This window comes from Asterias amurensis, chromosome 21 (assembly GCF_032118995.1).
Source record: "Asterias amurensis chromosome 21, ASM3211899v1".
Classification (NCBI taxonomy): domain Eukaryota; kingdom Metazoa; phylum Echinodermata; class Asteroidea; order Forcipulatida; family Asteriidae; genus Asterias; species Asterias amurensis.
The window spans coordinates 7,921,450-7,948,154 of record NC_092668.1 but is presented as its reverse complement, the minus strand read 5'-3'; the positions used below and the strand labels follow the sequence as shown (position 1 = coordinate 7,948,154).

Below are 26,705 nucleotides of genomic sequence, written 5' to 3'. Positions count from 1 at the left end.
AAGTAAGTAAGTGCTAAAATTAAAAGAATTTACTTTTTGGTAAAAGTAGATACTTTTAGCATTTTAGTAAATACTTTTAAGTAACAGTTTTTACATCCTTTTATTCATATGGATGGTAGTAAATACTTAAAATTTTCAAGTAAAAGTAAGTACTACTTTTCATTCATACGACCCAATGTCACCAAAGTATTTTAGTCTCAGTTTTAGCATGTTAAGCTATTAACCAGTTATGTTTTTTTACCATGACATACTGTAACTGGTTAATGCGTTTTTACATGCAAAATAATTTTCGTCTCACGAAGAGTGGGACAAACACTATTTTTGTGACTTGTTTTTTTCTCATTTCTCAAAAACCATAGCACCTCAACAAGTAATAATTTAAGTGAAGCTTTTAGCCATCATTATCTTCAAACTGTTTGTTTTTGGTTTTGTACCTGTTTGAAGTTTGCTACAGTTATGATAAAAGGTAGTTATCAAAACAGGGAACAGATACCAGCGAGTCATTTGGAAGAACTCGTTACAATAACTAGCGATTACAAGCGAGTTCGAGCGGGTTCGAGCGATAGCGTGTGATTACAAGCGGAAGCGAGTGTTTTTGGGGAGTACCCCGTTTACCATGTTGAACAAGGGCTAAAGAGGAGCATTCTTGCGTAAATAATGACCTGTAGAGAATTCTTCAGTGGTGCCTGTTTGCGGACTGATCTGAGTGTAGTAACTGCGTAAACATGGTCCATAAAAGCTTCTGCCGACACAACAAAGCACAATTGACTGGTGTCGACCACACAAAGCACTGTCAGAAAATCCTTCGTGGTCTGGCGACGGTTCCAGCAGTATGGCAGTTAGTTCCTCCATCGTTGTGGCCTCTTTTTAATAATTATCCGTTCTCAGACTTTCGGGTATTTTAACAAAATGTTTTATATAGAAAGTGTCCGAACTCCTACCTTTTTAATAATAATTGTCGTTGGGACATTTGCACTTGGCAGGGATGAGATTGTTCAGACTTTTGGCTGAATTTTTTTCCACAAATAAAGAAATCCAGCTCATTGGTCTATTTTTCTGGTGCTTTAGATACTGTTTCCAACCCCAGAGAAAGTGGAAATGGCATCATTTCAACATCCTTTGAATTTGTATCCTAGTTTCAGACTTTCGTTTGTAATGACTCTTACCCCTGACTTGGACAATAATTTGTTTTAAATGGAAAAAAAGACGTTGAGATATGCCTACCCCGTCTTTATTTAATTAGTGGCAAGAATGTCTGTTAAATAATAATCCCGTTCTGAGACTTTCGAGTATTGTTAACAAAATGTTTTATATAGAAAATGTCCAAACTCACATCATTTTAACAATAATTGTCGTTATGGGACATATGCAGTTGGACAATAATTTAGTTCATATGAAAAAAAGAATGTCTGTATAATAAATTAAGAGGTACCTAGCAAGAAATTATACAAAATTTTGACAGCCCATGCCTTTCAAATAAATAAAGGTAGAAGATTTTGAGTTCCTGACGTTAGCATTTTTGACAGACCTCAACAACCTGTTAGATAATTGAGGTATTTAAACTTTTGAATGCGCAGGTGGTGGGGGATGTAATTTTTCCTTGTCTGTCATTTACTTCCGCACGACGTTCATGAATTTTCCGATCGGATTGTAAGTTGACCTTTGACACGAGACATACCCCCTCAAACGTCTGCTTGTAGTCAGGCACCCTCAGTGTTTTTACGGAACGCGCGATTAGCACATGTTTTTCTGCGCGATCTTATACTCGGCAAAATAATTTCTGTCAAGAAAATGACGTCGGCATTTACTGCCGTTCGACAATCCATCGGACAGCTCCAGACGAAAAACCAAAACGGAAAAACTTCAGAACACTAGTTTTTGGAAACTAAATCAACTTCCGTTCAGGTATGTTTGATGTTTATGTGGTCAATAACAATAGGATGACGAGTGGTAACAATGCAACCCAAAATCACAATAGTATAGGTGGTAACAATGCAACCCAAAAGCACAATAGTATAGGTGGTAACAATGCAACCCAAAATCACAATAGTATAGGTGGTAACAATGCAACCCAAAATCACAATAGTATAGGTGGTAACAATGCAACCCAAAATCACAATTGTATAGGTGGTAACAATGCAACCCAAAATCACAATTGTATAGGTGGTAACAATGCAACCCAAAATCACAATAGTATAGGTGGTAACAATGCAACCCAAAATCACAATTGTATAGGTGGTAACAATGCAACCCAAAATCACAATAGTATAGGTGGTAACCTAGTCTTGGTGCAAGACGTTTCTCGTTTCCTTTTCACACACACCGCGGCCAATTCACCGACAGCGCGCGCAACGACTCACCTGACTTATAGTCCACTCACCGCCGGAGAAACGTCTTGGTCCATGTACAGATCGCTCGGGAAATTCCGAGCACATTCCAATCATGCCATGTTGCGCTAGGCCTGCATAACTCTGACGTAGCAGTATCAGCACAATTTCCCACAGTCTGGTATCTGTACGTCTTCGGTGCAACGCAACCAGAAACAGCCAGGCTTCCTCGTATGTTGGTGTGTAGGGCTTGTAAATTTACGTTCGTCTTTTAATTTTTGTAAACATGATTGCTGCTGAACGATGTGCGAATTTTAGTTTGCCCTAAAATTTGTTTTTAGGAGAGATTTTGAGAATTTTTGTAAGTGCAATTAATTGAAGGGAATGGAATCTTAAAATGTTATGAACGAGGATGTTTATTAGCAACAGAGCTAACAAAAATAGATCGATGTACACGAACATGGGATTTTCTGGCATTTTTAGTCTTAGTCCAAATGGTAACTTTGTAGGTACAACTAATTATAGGGTCACAGTGCCTGAAAGTACTTTTTATGCAGAAAAGAATAAACACTACACCCGAAACTTCCGTATCATACTCACACAGCTTGGTCAAAATCAACCGGTGGTCGACCACCATTATATCTAAGCCTACGAGTAATTTGACACGTCTTCGCGCGAAGATAAGCCCGGCCACAACACCACATTGGCATTAGGTTGTGTACCGTGTGCATGTGTACAAGAAGGTACATGTACATGTCAGACCATGGTCAGACATATCCTTTGCCAACACATTTGGCCACAATTAGACGTGACGTGAAATGAATAACAATTGTCGCCCAAAACTGTGCTTTATAGTAACGTGCAGATTTCTTTATTTTCGAAATAATGTGCAAATATACCCATACAAGTTACAAGTTCTCTCATCCGCAAATAAAACACTTGACTCCTCGAGTATTGCCGATGCGGTCAGCAATATTGTTATAGTATTTTTTCATTGACTGACAATTTCTTCCCTCTAACATGTCTAACAATCGATCGCAACCGCTGATCTCTAATTAATAATAACATAAAGATCAGTGATCGCCTAGCTTTGCATGCACAACAAAACGCACATGGTGAATATTCCCGGGTTCCAGCCGTAGCATGATAGAGCGAGGCTTTCACTCGACACGTCGGGTGCATGCAAGTTACCAGGCTGGCCCGCTTGTCTGTTTCCAGTTGTGCGCGTGCGCAGTATTTTGTTGACCCACACGTTGAATATGTATGTGAGGTCACATAACTCAAACATGTACACGGACCAAGACGTTTCTCCGGCAGTGAGTGGACTATAAGTCAGGTGAGTCGTTGCGCGCGGTGTCGGTGAATTCGCCGCGGTGTGCGTGATAAAAGAAAACGAGAAACGTCTTGCACCAAGACTAGTGGTAACCATGCAACCCAAGTATGGGTGTTCGATAGTAACAATTACTTGCCCATAGTCAGTAGTGATCAATAACACAGACATACTTTTGGGATCCCTGTTCATAGCTATTCCAGCAACAACAGTTAGGTTTTACACCCCTGGTATCAGCATTTAGCCCACTTGGAACAAGTATACAGCAAAGCGGAAAACCAAGATTATCAAAGGAGAATACGTAGTAGTACCGTAGTTTTGGTGACATTGTTAGAAAAAAGGGACCCCTACTTGCAACATCAAGAAACCCAAGGCATATCTTTATCAGTAAACCAGGAGGGTGAAATTGTGTGGAAAAGTAATAAACCAAAGCAATTTTTAACATCCATCAATGCATGGACATCATCCCTTTTAGTCTATATCCATATATTTGAATGCACACCCTAGCCGAACACAAGAGTTACTCGAATACATGCATCTGATTAGAACTGCCGCCTCGCGGTATGAGGGTTTTGGTTGGCGGTCATATTTATGACCAACAGTTTAGGGCGAGAATGCAAGAAAGTCCACAACGTTGTTGGGCGATGGTAGATAGTGAACTTTGGGCACTATACATGACACCATAACCATCTACTGGCAGTAACTACACTACCGGAATACGACCACGTGGATTTAGTAAAGACGCATAATTTTGAGATCAGACAATGTTAGTGGCAGTAGCAATAATACATGGGAACGATGGAAGTCCTCCGCGTTTCAAATTTACGTGAGACCACACCGAATGTTGTAATTCAGAAATAATTAATAATCACGACAATCAAATCCCGTTAGAACAATGAAAAGGCGTTTATCAATTAATTAATTAATTTAACTTAATCTGTCCTTCCGTAGGTATACAATATGTGGAATGCTGAAAGTATAACACTTTCATCAAATAAAAAGGTACCTATTGGATTTACTAGCAAATTTTGTGCAAAACGAACAAACAAACAAACCAACATGTGCTAAATACAGCATCAAAAAGTATGTGCTCGTTGCTGCTGTGTTTCTTTCTCTTACTTTTTTCAGAATCAATGACAACGTGGATAATGGGCAATTTGATTGTAGCCAATGCGGGAAAGAATGGAGACCAACTACCCAGGGGAGGTCGCACTATCGGGTCCAGTCTGTCAGGGGCAAGGTGTGCTGACCTTAACGATCAGTTACGGAGGCTGATTGCACAGAAACCAGGCTCCGACGATACTTGTTCTCCACATAGGGACCAATGACATCCTCAAGAGTCCCATATGGGAGATAGGTAAACGGGTAAAAGAAAATATTAAGGGTATCCGCCAGCTTTTGCTCACACTAGTCGGATATTTTGATCAGATTAGCATATATGCAGATGAAATTAAGAAATGTTTTTTACCTGCGTTACGCAGTATAGCAGGTAAACATGGTTTATACGTTTGACATGTGGGAACACAATGTCATGGTTACAGATACAAACCACACAACTTATGACAATGAATGCATTTAGTGAACAATGGACGAAGTTATCACAGAGCGCCGCCATCGTTTTCATAGTGTTATTGTAACATGCTCGTTTACAGTTGACAGTCAGCAGCCAGACAATGAATAACCATGAATAACCAACCTTCAATAGTTGTACTTCGTTGGTAGTTACCAACGAAGTACAACTATTGAAGGTCGGTTATTAAACCAACGTGCCTGCATGATACGTTTCAATTGACTCAAACATTTTGTTTAAAAACGAAACGTATCTTTGATTGAGCTAACTGAATAGATTATATCCGAATGCCAGTTTGCCAACACTTCTTTGCAACTCCAGTTTACAGGAACATTTCCGCTGCCAACTCATCTTTCTTTGACAGTGAAACTTGATACATTGTCTGCAGATAAGGAACACACAACTGACCTTGGCTGTATAAACCTAATGTTTTCCGAATTTTCAGCGCGATATTCGCCGCCTTTATTTTTCTCCTGGTGTTGCAGGTAGAGGCCTTGATATTTTTTACTCGCTTGCCGCAAAAATATTGAAGTTTTTATATTTGTCATAGCATCTGTATTCATCATGACAGTTAAATCATACTAAAAAGACGACCAAATCGGCACCTTTACTATCTGAAAACATTTCCTACGGCCAGCCAATTGATCGAGGTGATCATCCCCCTTCCCATTCACTGCAGCACATGTGCCGTTTCGCTCGTCCCTAGCGCCTTGCTTTAACCAAAGGCACTGGGATGGGCAAACGTATCATGCAGGCACGTTGGTTTAACAATGCGCAGTCCCATCATGCATCACACTCACACTGCACCATATTTCTATGCACTGCATACATGACGTACTTCCTGATCAAGAATCTGTGCAACCGATTAGCCCATTCAGTGGTCCTGGATAGACTGGCCGCTGGGGCCGAGCGAAATGTGCCGTACGTGATTCGATGACATCGCGCACTAGATTATGGGGACGAAATTGTAATAAAGACCAAAACGAAGTTTCTCATTCGGAATCAGTTAGAATTCAAATGAAATAGAATCGTTGCGAGCTTTGACCAAAAAAAACAACCCCGGACTGGGAAAAATTAAGGGGCGGGAAAATATTCAGGGAGAATAAACCCGGATGAGGAAATAAACCTTCTTTGATGGGGAAACAACCCAGGTCAGCAGAATAATTATTACGGGACTGAGAAAAAACGGGAAGGAGAAATAAACCCTAAGACGGGACACAACCCTGGACGGAAAAAATTAAGGGACAGAGAAAAAACGGGCGGGAAATTAAACCTGGGATGTGGAAAAACTTGCGACGGGGAACTTAAACCTGGGACGAGGAAATATTACGAGCTAGAGAAAAACAGGGAAGGGGAAATAAACTTTGGATGGAGAAATAAACCTGGGAGGGGGAAATATTACGGGACTGAAAAAAAAAAACAGGGAAGGGGAAATAAACTTTGGATGGAGAAATAAACCTGGGACGGGGAAATGTTACGAGACAGAGAAAAACCAGGGATGGGGAAATAAACATAGGACGGGAACAGGACGGGAAAATATTAAGGGGAAAAAACCAGGAGGAGGATATAAACCTTCTTTGACTGGGGAAACAACCCAGGTCGGCGAAATATTTATTACGGGACTGAGAAAAAAAATGGAGGGGGAAATAAACCTTAGACGGGAAACAATCCGGGATGGGAAAAATTAAGGGACAGAGACAAAAACGGGACTCGGGAAATAAACCTGGGACGGGGAAATTAGCCGAGTAAACCGGGACGGGGAAGTACTATGAGAAAAAACTGGAAAGGGAAAACAAACCTGGGAGGAGAAAATAAACATGGGACGGGGAAATGTTAAGGGACGGGAAAATAGGAAATAAACCTTCTTTGACAGGGAAACCACTCAGGACGGGAAAATAATAACTATGGGACTCTGAGAAAAAAAAAACGGGAAGGAGAAATAAACCTAAGATGGGAAACAACCCTTGACGGGAAAAATTAAGGGACAGAGAAAAAACGGGACGGGAAAATAAACCTAGGATGTGGAAAAACTTGCGACGGGGAACTTAAACCTGGGACGAGGAAATTATTCCGGGACTGAAAAAAAAACAGGGAAGGGGAAATAAACTTTGGATGGAGAAATAAACCTGGGACGGGGAAATGTTACGAGACGGAGAAAAACCAGGGATGGGGAAATAAACCTAGGACGGGAACAGGAAGGGAAAATATTAATTACGGGACTCTGAGAAAAAAAACGGGAAGGAGAAATAAACCTAAGATGGGAAACAACCCTGGGCGGGAAAAATTAAGGGACAGAGAAAAAACATGACGGGAAAATAAACGTAGGATGTGGAAAAACTTGCGACGGGGAACTTAAACCTGGGACGAGGAAATATTCCGGGACTGAAAAAAAAACAGGGAAGGGGAAATAAACTTTGGATGGAGAAATAAACCTGGGACGGGGAAATGTTACGAGACAGAAAAACCAGGGATGGGGAAATAAACCTAGGACAGGAACAGGACGGGAAAATATTAAGGGGAAAAAACCCGGAGGAGGATATAAACCTTCTTTGACTGGGGAAACAACCCAGGTCGGCGAAATATTTATTACGGGACTGAGAAAAAAACTGGAGGGGGAAATAAACCTTAGACGGGAAACAATCCGGGACGGGGAAAAATTAAGGGACAGAGACAAAAACGGGACTCGGGAAATAAACATGGGACGGGGAAATGTTAAGGGACGGGAAAATAGGAAATAAATCTTCTTTGACAGGGAAACCACCCAGGACAGGAAAATAATAATTATGGGACTCTGAGAAAAAAAAAACGGGAAGGAGAAATAAACCTAAGATGGGAAACAACCCTGGACGGGAAAAATTAAGGGACAGAGAAAAAACGGGACGAGAAAATAAACCTAGGATGTGGAAAAACTTGCGACGGGGAACTTAAACCTGGGACGAGGAAATATTCCGGGACTGAAAAAAAAACAGGGAAGGGGAAATAAACTTTGGATGGAGAAATAAACCTGGGACGGGGAAATGTTACGAGACAGAGAAAAACCAGGGATGGGAAAATAAACCTAGGACGGGAACGGGACGGGAAAATATTAAGGGATGAAAAAACCAGGAGGAAATAAACATTCTTTGACGGGGGTAATAACCCAGGTCGGCGAAATAATTATTACGGACTCTGAGAAAAAGACAGGAAGGGGAAATAACCCTAAGACGGGAAAACAACTCCGGATGGGGAAAAATTAAGGGGCGAGAAAATATTCAGGGAGAAAAAACCCGAATGAGGACATAAACCTTCTTTGTTGGGGGAAACAACCCAGGTCGGCGAAATAATTATTACGGGACTGGGAAAAAAACAGGGAAGGGGAAATAAACCTGGGATGGGGAAATATTGTACGAGACAGAGAAAAACCTGGTCTGGGGGAATAAACCTAGGACGGGAACGGGAGGGGGAAATATTAAGGGCGAAAAAAAACGGAGGAAATAAACCTTTTTTGGGGAAACAACCCTGGAAGGCAAAATAATTATTACGGGACTCTGAGAAAAACGGGAAGGGGAAATAAACCGGGGATGTGGAAAAACTTGGGGACGGGGAAATATTACGGGACTGAAAAGAAAAACAGGGAAGGGGAAATAAACTTTGGATGGAGAAATAAACCTGGGACGGGAAATATTACCGAGACAGAGAAAACACCCAGGATGTGGGGAATAAACCTAGGAAGGGAACGGGGATATATTAAGGGGGGAAAAAACGCAGGAGAAATAAACCTGGGCTGGAAACAATCTAAACAACCCTGGGAAAAATTAAAGGACAGAGAAAAAACCGGGATGGGGAAATAAACATGGTTGTTGGTCGGTCGGTCGGTCTGACGGCTTTATTGATGGCTGGACAAATCTCGGGTGTGTATTTTCTTCAGTCCATATCATGCCCTGTATTGGAGCGTGTTTAGCGTGTAGCACAGGGAGCGATAGAGGTTTACTATAATCCAAACTAATCCCCCCATCGTGTCTTAATTCACACACTTCAAGCTAACACGCTTGGCTTGGATCGTGTTTGTTGTGTTTCTAAAGGCTTATACTCTGAGCGCCACTGTATGTAACGTTATGGTCCGCCGAGCGGCGGGTAAATTTAAATATGTTAAAAGGCAATGATGCATGAAGGGCGTGTACCGAATGGGGGGCCATTCTAGCCTTGCACAGCAGATGACTAGCATGTTTTTTGTTTTAACAAGATGTTATTTATTTTTGAGTAAACCACGCAAAAGGCGTTAACAAATGTAGACATCAGCATGTATGTGTTCCAGGCGGCTTATTAAGCCGTGGCCGAGGGTTTTTCCAGAGTTTTGCAATTTTCAAGTTTTATCTCTGGTTTTTTAATCCCGGACCGTAGTTGTCATCTGTATCAGGAAAAGTGATACAGCAAAAAGCAAAACACTCTGTTTGAGTTTCTGGCAGTTATAGAGCGTTTAAGTGAAGTACATGTATTGTGTTGATGGCTGTGATAAGGATGAACAGGGGCAGGGCTAGCAGCCACGAGAAATATAAATAAGATAGCTCACAAGTTTTGTAGAGAAGAAATAACATCAAACGTTCATATTATCAACCACTCAAGTGTCCTTAACCGAACAAATTTAAGAGTAGAAGATAAGCCCATATACAAATGGGACGGCACTCATCTTTTTTTTTATACTTTATATGTTGCTGTACGAAAGGATTGTAAATTTCATGTATTTGTATAATACCTGACGAATAAACCATTCAATTCAATTCAACTCAAGTCAATCAAAGTTTGGCTACCACGTATTCAGACAAACGCTATCACAAGCATTAATATTCTTCAAATTCAGCAGAGAATACTGTAATAAGGATATAAGGATAGTTAATTATAATAATAATAATAATAAGATAAATAAAGAAATATGAATTAAACCCCAGTTATTTGTAGCAACAAGGGGAGGGGGGATTTAGCAAGTTGCTCGCATTGCATTGTCATGCAATGCGAGCAACTTGCTAAATCCCCCCTTTGTTTGGTGGTTTGCAAAAAACTGACTTAAATTATGATTAAATATAAATAATTAGCTTGAATTCATAGTTTCTTTCAGGTAGACTTCTTTGAGAAATGCTTCGGCATACGCCCGGAGCAGGTGATGTATTATGTATGAGACAAGAATTAAGGTGTCAGCCATTAGATCTCATAATGCATGCTTGTTTTTATTGTCTGGTCCCTTTGGCTTCACCGGTAATAGACACCGGGTGGTGGAGTCAGTGCTTTGGAGTAGACACTTCCAAAGCCGTTTATTGGGATGCAAGGTTTTGTAAGTCCGCGGCGAACTTATTTGAATTTGTTTTATTTGAATTGAATAATTCTTGGATTCCTGGTAGACATCAGGAAGTTCCTCAAGTATTATCACTGTAGGAAAAGAATTGTGTGTAGTGGCATTTTGTCCACTTTTGTTGTAACCTTTCGAGTTGGCTGACTCCTTTCATTGTTGAAATGTTTTCTGTTGAACAAAAGAGTAAAATTGAGAGAAATAAATTTTGACCCTGTCCGTGCTAGACAGCGAACAACAAATACTTTGTGTCATGAGTCATGAGTCTTTCATTATTTGTCCGGGATAATCAGAGAAATTACAGTAGTCTTGTGCCAGAAAAAAACAATTACAGACAATATTTGCTTTGTTTTTCTGTCAACCTTTTGCCCTCCTCTGTCAGGCTTATATTTTCTGTGTTTGGTTTTTTGTTGATTTTTTACTGATTATATTTGAAAGTACATCTTTTGGGCCTCATTATAGTAAACAATGAATGTTCCTTGTGATTTACTTCAAAACTAGTTGTGAATTAATTATAAATAACCACAGGTTTCACTGCTGCAGACTCTACATTTTTAAAATGTTCACCACACAAATAAAATCAACTGAACTATCCTTATATGAACATTTTAGTAAACCTTAATATGATGTATACAATTATTTAAAATATCTGAAAAGGTCAAAAATAATTTTTAGAAAAATGACATTTGAGGTTGTAAAATGGTCCATATGTATTTCAAAGAAGATGCCATAATGGAAAATTCGCCATCGATGGGAATGTTGTACCATGGAGGAAGGAAGAGAAGGAGCTCGCACGAAGGGACTTCAAAAGTCGAACCCGTGGTACCGCGGTCGTTTAACGACACCTTGTAATCACCCACATACCTTATAAAGACAATGGGCGATCTTGCGTATGTGAGTTTGCGTGTGCGCACTTGGTTCTTCACTCAACTGTGGTGTCGTATGTCGTATGGATATAACACAGAAAAAACAACTTTTTTGAGACCTGATAAAAATTGTGTACACTTGTGCCCACCAAATCGAAAAACACAATTGAATACCAACCACCCACGTGTGCTAATACCCAAATTTTGAACCACCGCTAGTGACCAGAAAGTCACAAAAAATGTAAAAATATGCCTTGATGTTTCCGTGAAACACCACAAACGGTAAATGAAAACACGTAATATGGGTTATTATTTTTTGTGGAGGCCAGTTGTGGTTTTGCTATATGATCTAAAAAATAATGGTATAACATTTTAGTTGAATTATATGTACGATTTTCATATTTATATTTCTGTTGCCCATTTATTAATGTATACTATAATTAAATTTAAGCTAAACATTTTTTTTTAAGTGACCAATGAGCTGAAATTATTGTTCGTGTCCCCCTATTTTTTCTTATTTGTGTGTGACATGCAAAGTATAAATGTTTTGAGCAAGTTAAAATTACGTTGGTTTGTTTGAATTTGTTTTTAAATGTAATATAGCCTTGCTCAAGGCAGTCGAATTATTCACTCCGAAAAAGACCGCCGCTGTATAAAAACCCACCCGTATTCACTGTGTGTAACATTGCACGACACGATGCCCCCGTACACTATCCGCATGCGTCGGCCGTCAGGACGACAGCCTTGTAGGGTCTGTGTTGAAGCCACTGACCTCATTACTATAATAAGCGAAGAGTTCCCACGGTCAGCTCATTACCATAATGCCCGCGAAAGACGAGACATGTCTACATCACACACCACCACCATGGACGCTCAGCGAGCATGATAGGCGTGCGTGATTGGACGTCAACATGAATACATAATTCATTTGTCTCACATCCTGTGTTGTCTGATAGGTCTGACGAAAGATATAAATATTCATGGGCTGCATACTAGCATATCCGAGAGCCCCCCCATTTTTTTCCACTAGTGGAAATTTTTTCATGAAACACATTAAACCCGGAAGTTACAGACCCGACAAGGCTGTCGACCTGACGGCCTCCGCATGCGGTTAGTGGTACGAGTGCGGATGACCTGTGTGCACAGTAGTCGTACGATGTGACAGTGTGTATACGGGTGGGTCATGCGGTGTGATCGCACGCACCACGCACAGGGTATACGGATGGGTTTACAGCGGCATCTTTTCGGAGCGAATAATGCGACTGCCTTGAGCAAGGCTATGACACCTTTGGTTTTTGTTTGCACTCCCTTCTTTGTTTTTTTTCTGTCATTCTCTGAGCACTTTGTAACCTTAGGAAAAGGCGCTATGTAAATGGTATTATTATTATTAATATTTGCTATTTTATAATTTTGTTGAAAAAACACCCGTTGTCTATGTGTCGTGTACGAAGCTCATCTTAAAGCTGTTATTGTTTTGAGATGTAGTTGGCACCAAATAATTGGGAAAAACAACAAAGAATATACTGAAGTTAGCTTATGTCCGTCATAGTCCATCACTACAATCCTTTTGTGACGGAAAGAGAATAAGACGAAAGAAGTGGCCATCCTTTTGGATTCGTATTATGTTGCTAATAATCAAAACGAATCAAAAACATTTCCTTCACTGCCTACAACGTGAGCTGATCCTCCTCCTTCCCCATACACACACATGGCACGTTGTGGGATGGTGGCATTGTGCACTAATGGGTACGAAATTGTAACATTGAATGATGCTGTGCATTGAGTGACCAAAACAAAACACATTTCTCATTCTGATTATCTGTGAATTTAATAAATAGAATAGCTTGTAACTCTGATAGCATGTTACGTGTCTTATTGTCACTATGTACAGTGTGTTGACATTATTGTACATGTATGTGGTACACTTTAAACAATAAATGAATAGATTAGATCAGATTACATGTATGTAACCTAAGCTTTGGCCAACTTGTAGATTTCTACAACAAAACTATATTTATGCAGTTGCAAAGGAAACATACCTCATTGCAGGCGGGAGCCATGTTGAGTTCTCTGCAACATGCCAATATGTGGAAGCGGCATTGGTAATCACGTGTTATCTTCTTTGTAAAATCAAAAACCAGCAGGGAGGAATGGCGCAATTTGATATTGTCGGGACTATAACAAGTGCATGAGGATCAAGCCAAAAACCGGTATTTATGTAACCTAAATTTTTAGACTGTTGGTTTGTTATATTAAGCATCGTTTTTTGGTGTCATCCTTAAATTCGTCAACATTTTCACAAAGTAGCACACACTGCTATTATACCAGCAAAAAACAGCAATCAGAGAAAAAAAAGCCTCTGAAGTTGTACACTTTTTAGAGACCAGGGGCGGATTGCAATAAAACGGTCTTAGTCAGCGGTCTAAGACCGGTCGGTTATAGCCGGCTGTCTGCCTTGGACGGTCTTAGCTTAGTCGGTATTAAAGCCCGTTGCAATAAGCCGGTCTTAGTTAAGGCGGCGAAGAGTAATGAAACACGAACAAACGTCCCTTACTTAGCTTGCTTCGTCCGTACCGACCGTCGGTCCGTAGCGCGACTGGCCGCCATTATTCAAACGTGAGAGCCGTGTAAACAACGATCGACAATGGCCTCGAAAAAACAAAACACGAGCGTTAGGCGACCAGCCTTTACCCAAGCGGAGAAGTTGGCACTTGTTGAAAGTTATGTGGACAGCAGGGACATCCTGCAGTCACAACTAAGTAATTCTGTAACATTAAAAGGCAAAAGGAAAGCTTGGGATGAAGTTACCCGCAAAGTAAATGCCATCAACCCTGCAGCTCTGAGAAATCGAGAGGAAGTGAAGAAAAAATGGAAGAACTTAGGAGCGGAGACGAAAAAAGATGTCAGCAAGGTAGACTATACGTAGACTATACGTAGTTGAATAAATATTTAACACCAACAAATATCTGACGAGATATAGTGATTGGCTGGGACCAATTTCTGTTTCTAATAATGGATGGAATTGTTGCTGGTTTTTTGTTTATTCATCGGTTTGAGGTTTAACATGTACTCACAAGGGCTATAAATGCGTGGCTAGTGTGAGTGTGACTGTGATGCTTTGCCAATTTTAGAATATGCGCCACCTTCTTGTTCAATCGTGTTCAAGAAATATAAGTGTGTACTTTTTTACTGATTTAGATAGTTCATTTAAAAAACATGTTGCGCTGTGATTAAGATTGTCTGGTACTGACTGGACATGTAGATTATCATGAATCTTTGTCGAAAAGTGCCTTCACTCTCCGCTCCCCAAAAAATAACAAAAATGCGCATAGATAGATGATATAGATTAGCATGATATTAGTAATAGTAGCTACTTACTTTACTAATCTATATCATCTATATGTCACTTACCTTTACTGGAGGGAATTCCAACTGTAGGGTGAGGCCGAGAGTAACATGCACGATGATGCAGATATATCATTGAAAGTTAGCGATGTTGTGTTTGTTTTAAAACCGAAACAGCAATGATTTATTTGTGTAAGGTCGGTCGTTGTCTGTGCAACCAACCATGAAACACACACACAGCAAATTCGTGAATTGTATTACATTTTAATGGTTGTGCACTGTGACCTTGTACAATCAAACTTTATTATTGGCTAGTTTTACATTGTGTGACCTCTATAAAGACTCACACAGTGTACAGCCGGCGAGCTCGAATAGAGTGCAATAATAATGGAAATTTAATGAAATATGAACAATAAAACGATGACTTGCACCATTTTGGTTGAATTGAAAGTAAACGCATTCATATCTGCTTCTTTTGTGAATATTTCGTTGCAGTTTGTTAATCCTTGACATTAGGTTAATCAATTTTGCCCCCAATCCCTCCCCTAGTGCTCTAAACCAATCGCCCTGTCCTCTTAATCATGAACAAAAATGTATGCCTTGATGTAGCTCTGTTCAACATATTTTTTGTATTTTATTTTTCCTATCAAATTAAAAAAAATTTTTGCAATTACATTGTTATGTTTTTCTGTGTAAAGGCCTAATAAATAATAATAGTAATAATATTTACTCCAACAATAATATTTACTCCAGCGACCCCCAATCCCCCCCCCCAACCTCTCCCGATCCCATCTGGCATTAAAAGAAAAGTATAGCAAGTTAAAAGAGAATGATGGCAGCCCGCCCTTGGAAAACTGTTTGACAGTTTGAACAGCATTCACCACCGCTCTCGAAATCGGTGAGAGATAGCCCCCGTTACAGAAAAAAAAAAATCCCTCATGTAAGTAATATTTACAAAACAAGATAATACTTCGCATTTAAAGAACACATTCCATTGAAAAGTATTTTTTATGTTCTAGAAGCATCCCCCAACCGGAGGTGGGCCGCCTTATGTGATGCCTGAGATTTCTAGTCTCATATCTGATATTTTTGGAGGAGTGGACATGGTGGATGGTCAGATTTTCGTTGGTATTTGCAGTGGGGCGGAAACCGCATTGGCAAAACACACTCACTGTGCACCCGCGGGACACGGTGAGCTAGCTTGAACATACATAAAAATTAATATTTAATCTGGGTAGGCCTATTTTACCCAACATACCTAAGATTAAATGAATGGCAAACTACATTATTGAAATTGTGACTAGTGTACAAGATTAGTTGATATTTTAAAACCTTAACTATGCATTTATTTATATTAGGCCAACAAAAAAGAAGAGTAATAAAGAGAAAAAAAAGCTTAAAACAAAAACAGTTTTGTTTGTGTTCAAGTCAATGATGCGGCCTCTGAAAGAGATGTGGGACAAAGTCGTGGGCGAGATAAATTTTCAAAAAGAAGTGTCTAGATGCTTTCTTATAAAATAAAATAAAAATAGCTCAAAAATAATGCTGGCAGTTTTTGCTTATAAAAGATAATAATAATTTGGGGAAGTAACATGGGATTATCTTGGGGAAGTAACATGGGAATGGGATTACCATGTCCAGCTGCCAGACGCACATTTGGTATGCCTTAATTTAATTGTGACATCTCGATCTCTGAGAGTATATTTTTCGATCTAATTTAATAATCAGATGAAATTGATAGCCATGAAAATACCGATGATGACGTCGACGAGAGGGACGAGGTAATGGCAGCAGGGCCTTCGCAAACACCCCTTCGGCAGCAGGTACATACAGGGAAACGTCGACGAGATGAGGAGTATTCCAGCTACCTGAAGTGGGGTGTGAAGCTTGCACAGGCTAAAGTTAAAAAGTATGCAGTAGAGGAAGAAATGCTGAGAGAGGAGACGAAGAAGCTTCAACTTGAGCAACAGAAGCTTCAACTGGAAGTCGCCCTCTTAATGACACAAGTTGTTGGTATTAATGAAGCTTGATAACTCTCCACTCCATTTGCAAACATAGCTTTTCTTGGTTGATTTCGGCAAATTGGCAGCCATATTAAACACGCTATTCGCGCGAAATAGAATGCTATACTGAAATGGGTCATTTGATTTTGTTTTATGACTAGTCAAAAGTACTATTGCGTTATTTGATTTAACGAAATTAGTCGTTCCATTTTAACAATTCACAAAAGCAACTTTTTAATTCGCAGAGGCTTCTTGGGTTTTTGGACATTCCAATTCATTTTGGGCAGTCGTTTCTGAAATTAGTGCAATCTAAAAATAAAAAAAAACACGCTTGGTTGAATCATTTGAATTTTTGAGGAAGAAACATCAATAACTAATTTAAAATTGAATTGCAGTAACAACTTGAGAGGCAAACAAAGTTTTGAATCGAACACATGAAAACTGAATTGGCTGAAATTAGTGCAATCTAAAAATAAAAAAAAACACGCTTGGTTGAATCATTTGAATTTTTGAGGAAGAAACATCAATAACTAATTTAAAATTGAATTGCAGTAACAACTTGAGAGGCAAACAAAGTTTTGAATCGAACGCATGAAAACTGAATTGGCTGAAATTAGTGCAATCTAAAAATAAAAAAAAACACGCTTGGTTGAATCATTTGAATTTTTGAGGAAGAAACATCAATAACTAATTTAAAATTGAATTGCAGTAACAACTTGAGAGGCAAACAAAGTTTTGAATCGAACGCATGAAAACTGAATTGGCTGCTAATTTGCCGAAATTGACCGATACAATGTATAGGGCCTATACTCTTAACTCTTTTTCACTTAAATTACTTACATAACTGTTCCTCACGTTGACGCTTCGTGTAGTTCGTTTTGGGTACGCCTTTAAGCTAGCATAGTTTTTAGAGAGAAAAAGTGAAAAATTGACTCATGCCTGATCTTTAAAGTAGATACACATATTGAAATATAAAACAATATTTATTTATAACCAACAGCGTTAACCACAAGTAACAGCTACCGCCTATACAAGAAATACGAAAACACAAAAAGTACATAAAATATAAATATTTAAGAAAACCATAAAAACTAAAAAATATATAACAAACATGTTAGTAATTCGACAATATAAAATAATATCATAAAACCAAGAAGATCCATACCTGTAACCCGAAAAAAAAGCGTTGTTCCGTGGATATTCTTGTATTTAGAACATTTTAAATGTAAACTTGCATATTGGTGAATTACTGACATGTGTTTTATATATTGTTAAAATCATTAGACACGTTTGGTAACATTGTCAAAAAAAAAAAACAGTATTCTCGCCCAAATTTATTATGCATTTAATAACAAACCTGTGAGTAGGCCCTATTTGAGCAAAATTGTTCATCGAATTTGCAGGGGAAGAATGAAAGAAAAGCATCCTTGTTGCATCCTTCTTTGGTGCGTCTTTTATTATTTGAGAAAAAAATACGTTACTTCAAAAATCCGTTACTTCAGAGAGTGCCGTTTCTCCTCACAATGTTTTATACTATCACTAATATAAACAATATATAAAAAAATAACTACCAACAGCTCTCCATTGCTCATTACCAAGTAAGTTTTCATGCTAATTATTATTATAATTAATATATTGGATATTATCTTAAATATAGCATTTATCTGTAATTTACTAGTTTAATCATTTTCAAACACTTTGAATACTCTGAATTTGAATTATAGGAAGAACGGTTTGTTGCAAAAAGTACCATGGGTGAGATTAGTTGGTTCTTTATTCGTCTTCAGAAGGACTCGCCAATCAACATTTCTTTCTCATTTTTACAAATTACTATAGGTTTTCTCGGTCAAATTCGGTAAGTGAGCAGTCAGTTTCATTTTCATGCGTTCGAATTAAAGCTATTTTGCCTCTTCCAGTTGTTGCTGCGTTTCCAATTCAGAATTCGGCCATTCAATTTCGTTTTGAGACTAGACGAGTCAAATTCCTTTAGCACTCTGTTCAGTTTAGCGTATCGTCATTCTTTTTCGTGAAACACACGCATCAAGAAGCGAATGCGAATGTGAATGCTGCTTTGATGAATTGTTAAAATTGAATGTCTATTTTGTTATGTTGAATGACGCAACATTACATTTGACTGTTCATAAAACGAAATCGAATGACCCTTTTCATTAGCATTCGATTTCGAGTGAAATAGCATAGCTTGCGTCGTTAAATCGGCTGCTCATTAATTGCCGAAGTTGACCGAAAAAAAAACCCTATATTTACAAGACACTATGCAAAAGTTTGCCTACAAAATGTTGGTTACCATCCGACGTACAACCTGCCCATTTGGGGCTATGGGTCCATTGAAAATATCCCCTTGATCATCGTTGTCGTCAAAGTACTCTTCATCATCAAAGTCTGGAATCACTCAAATTCTTGTATCACTCGGCATACTGACAATTAAAAACAACCCCTGTCTGAAGACATAAAGTGTAGGCCTACTTAATAATGTCTTACCTGCCATTTCACCGGAAACGTCATGGATCACGCCAGTTGCGTAATAACGCAATGCTGTGCACATCTGCAGCACTGGTGGAACGGCACTGTTCTTATTGCTTTGGTTTAAAGCATCGGATATCAAATCTGTGAGTTGTAATATTTTTACTCTAGGGAATCTGTATTTACGATACAATGTATCATCATCATAAGCCTCTAATGGATGCAGCCTGTCTCTAAATATTCGGTCTCGCTGTAGAGCTCGTCGCATCAAATCGTCTACAACTAACAAATGCAGCGCCATCTTTAAAAAACAAAACTAAGACCGATTATAGCCAGCTCTTAGCAGACTTAAGATTTAAGACCGGCTTTAATTATAGACCGCGCTATTGCAATCGGTCTATAATTAAAGACTGTCTAAGCGCGTCTCAAGTTAGCCGGCTATAGCGCATAGACCAGTTTAAGACCGCTTGGTGCAATCCGCCCCTGTTTTCCTTCAAAACTTCAAAGTATTTCTAAATGTAGATACTTGATGAATTGAACTTAAAAATAAATCTTATTGTGACTCATTTGCATGATTAATTATGAAACTAAACTCGAGAGAAGTTCTGTGCTACTTTGTGAAATCCCAAAAGTGCGTAATATGTTTTTTTACACTTCAACACCTCATGTTGTGTTACTTTATGTAACTGCACACTTGAATGACCTTTCATTAAAGACTGCATTCCCACTAGATCCACAATTGCGAGATCATGACCCAGCAAAAGGATTAGTCGTAGACGTGAAGTCGTGGTCGCGTTCCCTCTTGAGTATGATCGTGAGTTGATCCACCTTTTGGAAATGGAAGTGGTATAAAAGTTCACCATTGAAAGTTAATTCTAATGTGTGCAGCTCGCATGTGCAACATACATGTACCCATGACGACCGCAGCCTGCTCAAGCTCTGCATGATGCTACATGTAGCTCCATCGCCAGCCACCTTTTTGTTGTCATAAACATAACAGAAACTTAATATCAAGTATACTTGATATATTCAATGAAAGATGTCTCCCAAAAAAACATGCTTAAGTTAACGAAGACGGACAGTTTGTGGCTTGCATACATGTATAAATACTGTGTTTCGGCTTGATCCTCTGCAATCGCCGTCCCTCTTCACTTGTTTTTGGTTTTAAAACAAAGAAAATTTGCCGCTACTGTTTAGGCATGTTGCAGAGAACGCTACCGGGCTCCCGCCCATAGTGAGTCATGTTTTCTTTGCCACTGAATATAGGTCTGTTGAAGAAATCTATGTTGGCTGGAAGAGTACATGTAGCTTACATAATACACATGTCGAGTAACATGCTTTATTCGAAGTTTGCTGCAATTATATTTGTTTTAATTCACAAGGAATCGGAATGAGAAATGTGTTTTGTTGTGGACAATGCCACCGTCCCACAGTGCGTGTGTTTGGTGTGCATGGGGAGGGAGGATGATCAGGTCTCGTGGTCGGCTGTGAAGCAAATGTTTTTGCGTCGTTTTGATTATAGCAAAATAATTAGGATCCGAAAGTGGCCACTTCTTTCGTCTGTATTTTCTTTCTGTCACAAGGAATATAATGGACTACAAGTACAACGAACATTAGATAACTTGAATATATTCTTTGCTATTTTGCCGAGTATGTTGTGTAAACTATAACTTCTCCAAATTTTAAGACAAAAGCAGCTTCGTACTCGAAGCGTAGACGACGGGTGTTTTTTCTTAGGCTACAATTTGTTGTGTTTCTCTTCCATGGACAGGTAAAAAACAATTATGCGAGTGTTAATCCTACATGCCATTTTGGGCCCACCGGATGTTCGATCTCAAATTGCGGGGTCCTAATCGCCCTTTGTGTTTCTAGTAGGCTTTGATGGCCCTTTTAAAGGCAGTGGACACTATTGGTAATTACTCAAAATAATTATCATCATAAAACCTTTCTTGATTCAAGCAAGGGGGGAGAGGTTGATAGTATAAAACGTGAGAAACAGCTCCCTCTAAAGTGACGTAGATTTCAAGAAAGAAGTAATTTTCCAGCAATTTGACCAATCAAGCATCTGAAAGCACACAACTTCGTGTGACAATGGTGTTTTTTCTTTCACATCACACAACTTCGACAACCGACCGAGCTCAAATTTTCTCAGGTTTGTTATTTTATGCATATGTTGAGATACATGTACACCAACAGTGAAGACTAGTCTTTGACAATTACCAATAGTGTCCACCGTCTTTAATCCACAAGGGCGCTCAGATCATGTTTCAGTCATGTAAAGCAATGCAATTATACATACTTACATGTATCCAAACGTACAAAAGACAACTTTCTAATAATACCAAACTTTTTGGATCTGTCTTTATAGGCTGGTAAAGCATGGTTGGAACGGATGGATGAAAAGCACAAGGCACGCAAAGAGGCTGTACATAAAGCATGTATGGAACACTTCAACATCTCTTTGAAATCAGAAAGGTCACTTGCAGCAAATCCCAGTAAGCTTCGTCCCTTGATAGTAAACGATGACCATCATTTCATCTACAGTATTGTCTACAAAGTGGGATCTTCCAATTGGGAGAGAGTACTGGTTGAAGATCTTGGTGGATTCAAGAATGTTCCTAATCAGAAGTTATACAGTCACAAAGCATTACACTGGATAAGGAGGTACAATTCCACACAAATTGAAAGTCGTCTGAACAGTTACAAAATATTTATTTTTGTACGAAATCCACTAGCTCGGATTCTTTCTGCTTATAGAGATAAGTTTGTTGACCATCGTAACAGTGTCTTCACAAGAATGGGACAAAATATTATTATGTTATATAGAGACCACAATCAAGTAACTTCTGGAAATGTGACTTTCACAGAGTTTGTTAAATACCTTGTTGATTCACCTGCCCATCGATCAAATCCACATTGGAAGCCAATCTTCAACCAGAATTTCCCATGTGAGATCAACTTTGACTTTATAGGAAAACTAGAGGAGGCTTCTGATGACATTCCTTATGTGTTAAAAAGTCTTCAAATTGACCATCTTGTAAAGTATAAACAAGGACAGCCCAAAAAGACACCAGAGAAAAATTTGTTGGCCATGTATTATTCACAGTTACCACAAGAACTTTTACAAAAATTGTGTGCTATATATAAAGCAGACTTTGTTATTTTTGGTTATGACATTCCAGACAGTTTTTCATAATAGTGAATTGTATTGTCCTGCACAAAGCTCCAGAATGTCTTCTAGTGTGGTGTTTGTACTCCAGATTTGTGCATCATTCCACAGCTATGTTCATGTACATGTAGCGAGTTATTTTGAGGTAGTCTCAAACTGGGGATGCCCTAGCCAAAAAGAAAAAGCAGCAAAGACTCCTTCTTGCATTGGGATTTGGCTTTGAGCTGTATCAAACATTGTAATGCGTCTACACATCCATGGATTACCAACAAATCATGCAAGGAAGTTTCTGACACTCCTGCATGCTGCACTCAGTGCGATTTCCAGGCATATTTGTGTGGATAATTATATTCTACTTTAAAAACATCTTTCAAACCATATATATGGGCAGTTCCAAGCAAACATAGACATGACAGCAAAAACAATTTTTTACACCACTTTTTTTCCACTTTGAAGTTATAGCTACATGTAACATATGAAATCAATTTATTTCTAGTTGTTGACAAGGAATGAACCCAATTTTGACAAATAAGAACTCGGCTTATTCTCCGTGTAGGTCTGAGTCACGCTCTCCTGCACCACAACCATTTTCTCACGCATTGGGGCCAGACCGGGAATTTTTTTAAAAATAATGCACAATCTTCAGATTGCACACAGTTTTTCAGAATTATCAACTTAAACTGGCATTAAAACATAGCGCAAATTTGAAGATTGCGCACGCTTTTTGCTCTCTCTCAGAAGATTCAGTCGGTAATTAGGCAGAGCGCAAAACAAGTTTGTCTTAATTTCTTAGCAGATTTATTGAAGGCAGAAGTCGTGAGCGGAGGATTTTTGACGTCATTTAAGCCAGAAATTTATCTTTTGGGGGGAAAATAATCTGACCCAATCGTACCTGCATTCTGAAAACACCTTTTTCTCAACAAATAATTTTATGCACAAAGAAAGTTTTTTTTTGGGGGGGGGGTCCCGGACCAAGATTTTTTTCTCCAGCGGTGATTCCGTTACCCGAGTAAAAAAAGCTGGCCTCTATAATTGGCATCTCTGAACACTTTGCCTTGGATCGGACAAATTGGTCTATAAAAAGCGTTTATAACCGTTTGCGGTGAGGTGCATATGGTTGGAAAGATGTTATAAAAGTAGAGTCAATGGTCCACGCAAATTTCCATTTTCTTTGCGAACTAATACGGTTGGCCATTGATGGGAGTCAAAAATGGCTGACCGTGTAAGTCGACGAGGTAAAAGGAAAACCTTGCAATTTCGCGGCTATTTGTGTGGATCATTGTATTCTACTTTTACAACATTTTTCTACCCATATGCATTTTATAACAAATGGTTACAAACTTTTTTCAAAGACCAACTCGACCGATCCAAGGCAACGTGTTCCTAAACTAGTGGTTTAAACCCGCCGAGGCCTGGTTCTTGATAATTTTACCAAGACAAAGTCAAGGTAAATTATCACGTTGCCTTAGATTGGGCAAGTTGGTCTTTGAAAAGCGTTTGAAACCATTTGTTATGAAATACAAATGGTTAGAATGATATTTTAAAAGTATAATGTAAGGATCCACACAAGAACACTCAAAATTGCATGGCTTTCCTTTTATGTCGTGAACTAACATGACCAATTTTCTTCGCGACGTAAAAGGAAGAAACTGTCCCTGAGATTGTCACATCCCACTTGTTCAGCTTGTATTGACTGACAAGTGGCCCATTGCAGGGAAAAGACAGATCATGGTGAAGTTGGTACTAGCAAAAAAGTCTTACTTTTACTCATGAGGATTTAAGTAGAAGGCTAGTAAAAGCTAATGATAGTTTTTACTTACACATGTATATGGCCCAATAAAACAGTTTTTACCTGTAATACAAATGTAATTATGATTTATAATTAACAAACATATTTTTAAAAGAATCATTTAACTGTGAGCGTCTTAAGTAATGTAGCAGGCAGTGTTGAAAGCTGGGGCCGTATTCTTAGGCCTTATAGTAAGCATTTACATGTTCCTAGTTCTTTCTTAGCGAGTTGCATCATATTCACGAGTGCTACGTGGGGTGTTTTCGGCTTCATAGCGTTTTCTTAAGCCCTTTTTCAACATTCCTGGCCAACATTTCCTGGCGATTTGAGCTTTATTTCTCAAACATTGCGAAATTTTGGAGAAGGTACCAACATATTTTTTATCTATTTTTAATAAATTCTCCTTGATTTGTGTTAGTTCATTTCATCATTATATTATTTGTTTATGTATTTATTTACTTCATTGACTTAATTTACTGTTTATTTATTTATTTTAGTTCAGGGGTAACCAACCACATTTTGTACTCTCATTGCATGTTTGAGTCGTGTGAAAGCTTGCGAAATCTCTGAATGTCATCCCATTTGTGATGAACCACTTTGATAGTTCTGAGGACTTTCCCTACATGTACACAGTTGATTCTCCGCGAAAATCTGGCCTTTCTCTTCAGCGTTACAACATCTGAAAATTTGTTGTTAAGCACTGACGAATTCAATGCAACAAGGTCAACTAACTTCACTATCTCAGTAGGCGAGAAATTTGCCTTCCGGTGATTCCCCTTCGCCTCCTCCTTGTGTTTTGGGACAACGGTCTTTCTCCTGACTCTCCATTTTTGCAGGGTGACAAATATCTTGTAAGTGACGGCAGTCAGTCCAGTCACTGTATAAATACTTATTCTGGACAATGAGATCACGCTCCAGTGAATTACATAACAAATCCATGACTGTTCAGCTCAAGCGCGTTCCCGCTTAAGAAGGCGTTACGAAAGGTATAGTAAGTAACGCGGTAGTAAAGCGATAAGAATGCTTCATGAATAACACTTGAGGGCTTTACTAAAGTCTTACTAAGAGCCACGTAAGTGACCAGTTTACGAGGGCTTTGTGAATACAGCCCCTGTATCCTCCAATCAAAATGACAAAGATCTAATTGTATTTTATATGAAACAAATAATGAATGATTTTCATCTGCAATAGTGAGAACATTTTCATTCGGCTCCGCCTCGCTGAATAGAACACTCCATCTTTCACCTCATGAAAATATTCGCACCATTGCACTCCATAACCATTCATTATGCATAAATACCTAAGACAGTTTATCCATTCTGATTAGTCAAGAGGGCATCACGAGGGGTTGTTTTTTGACCGAAAAGGTATTTATGAATGGGAATCAAAGTGTGTTGAATCGGTTTTCAACTAGTGGTTTAAACCCGCCTAGGCCTGGTTCTTGATAATTTACCTCGACTTTGTCTCGGTAAAATTATTAAGTCCAGGCCTCTGCGCGGGTTTAAAACCACTAGTTGAAAACCTCTTCACCACATATTGATTCCCTAATTAATATGTCATAAATTTATTTAGTCTTTGTACTTTTTTTTATAGAGAAGTGTTGTAGTTTGTTGTATTGTGTACTGTAGGCCTATACGGTAAAATTAAGTTTATTGTAAATTTGATGTACATGTAAAGGCAGAAACAAATTTCTAAATAAAAATAGAATGGAATTAAGCATAACAAGTTGATGTTGTGGATTTTTCAAATTTAGAGCGCCAACTACAATTTGTTTGTGTGTCTGGGGACAAACCAGCTCTTTTTGGCTGTCAGTGCTAGAAGCATTCAAGGTGGATTGGAACAGTATCTTTAAGGTGGAGACAACAGTAGCTCCCGTTAAAGAGGTAAAAAATCAATATTTTCAAATTATGACACTCATTTGATAGATCTATCCATAAAATGTATTTTTAACTTTATGTTGATACTACAAACATGTAACTAACGTATGAACTTTGACCTTGTACACAAATGTATAGCAAAACAAAATGTAAAAGTGTGATAATCTTGAAAAGGGTACATTTTGAGTACACCAATTGTTTTTGCACTCCCCATCCTCATTGGTGCATATATTGGTTTCAAACAACTTTTTTTGAAAGGTAAATATACCCAGGCAGTTTTTGAGAAAAACAAATAATTCAAATACCACCTTCATGTGGGGTCATAACGACTCAAAAGGCAAACATTTTGCATTTTTGAAAATTTCCCCAAACTGACCCCAATTGATAGATCTATCCATAAAATATAGTTTCATCATCATATTGACATGCCAAGCCTGTGAAATTATGAGTTAATCTTTTGTCTTGTACACAAACGCATAGGAAAATTAAATCTTAAAGTGCGATTTTCTCAAAAAGTATGTGTCTTGAGCATTATAGAGTGTTTTGCACTTCCTATCCCAGCAATGCATATAATTATCTGAAAACATTGGGGTTTTTTAAAGGTCAATTATACCAAGGCATTGAAAAA

The 26,705-nt window shown here is 38.6% G+C and overlaps 1 protein-coding gene across 4 annotated transcripts in view; it reads left to right on the top strand.

The window, feature by feature from the left end:
* Nucleotides 1-26,115, top strand: part of LOC139952872 (carbohydrate sulfotransferase 11-like) — a 50,737-nt gene extending 24,622 nt beyond the window's left edge. For 2 of the 4 annotated variants that reach the window (XM_071952140.1, XM_071952141.1), the window contains exons 4-6: nucleotides 15,778-15,949; nucleotides 16,487-16,767; nucleotides 21,611-26,115. In XM_071952140.1, coding sequence (XP_071808241.1) covers nucleotides 15,778-15,949; nucleotides 16,487-16,767; nucleotides 21,611-22,438 — 1,281 coding nt within the window. In that variant the 3' untranslated portion in view covers nucleotides 22,439-26,115. Of the gene's footprint in view, nucleotides 1-3,697; nucleotides 5,015-15,777; nucleotides 15,950-16,486; nucleotides 16,772-21,610 lie in introns of those variants that run through there. The other 2 variants (XM_071952142.1, XM_071952143.1) reach the window with 2 other exon arrangements.
* The last annotated feature ends 590 nt before the right edge of the window (nucleotides 26,116-26,705 follow it).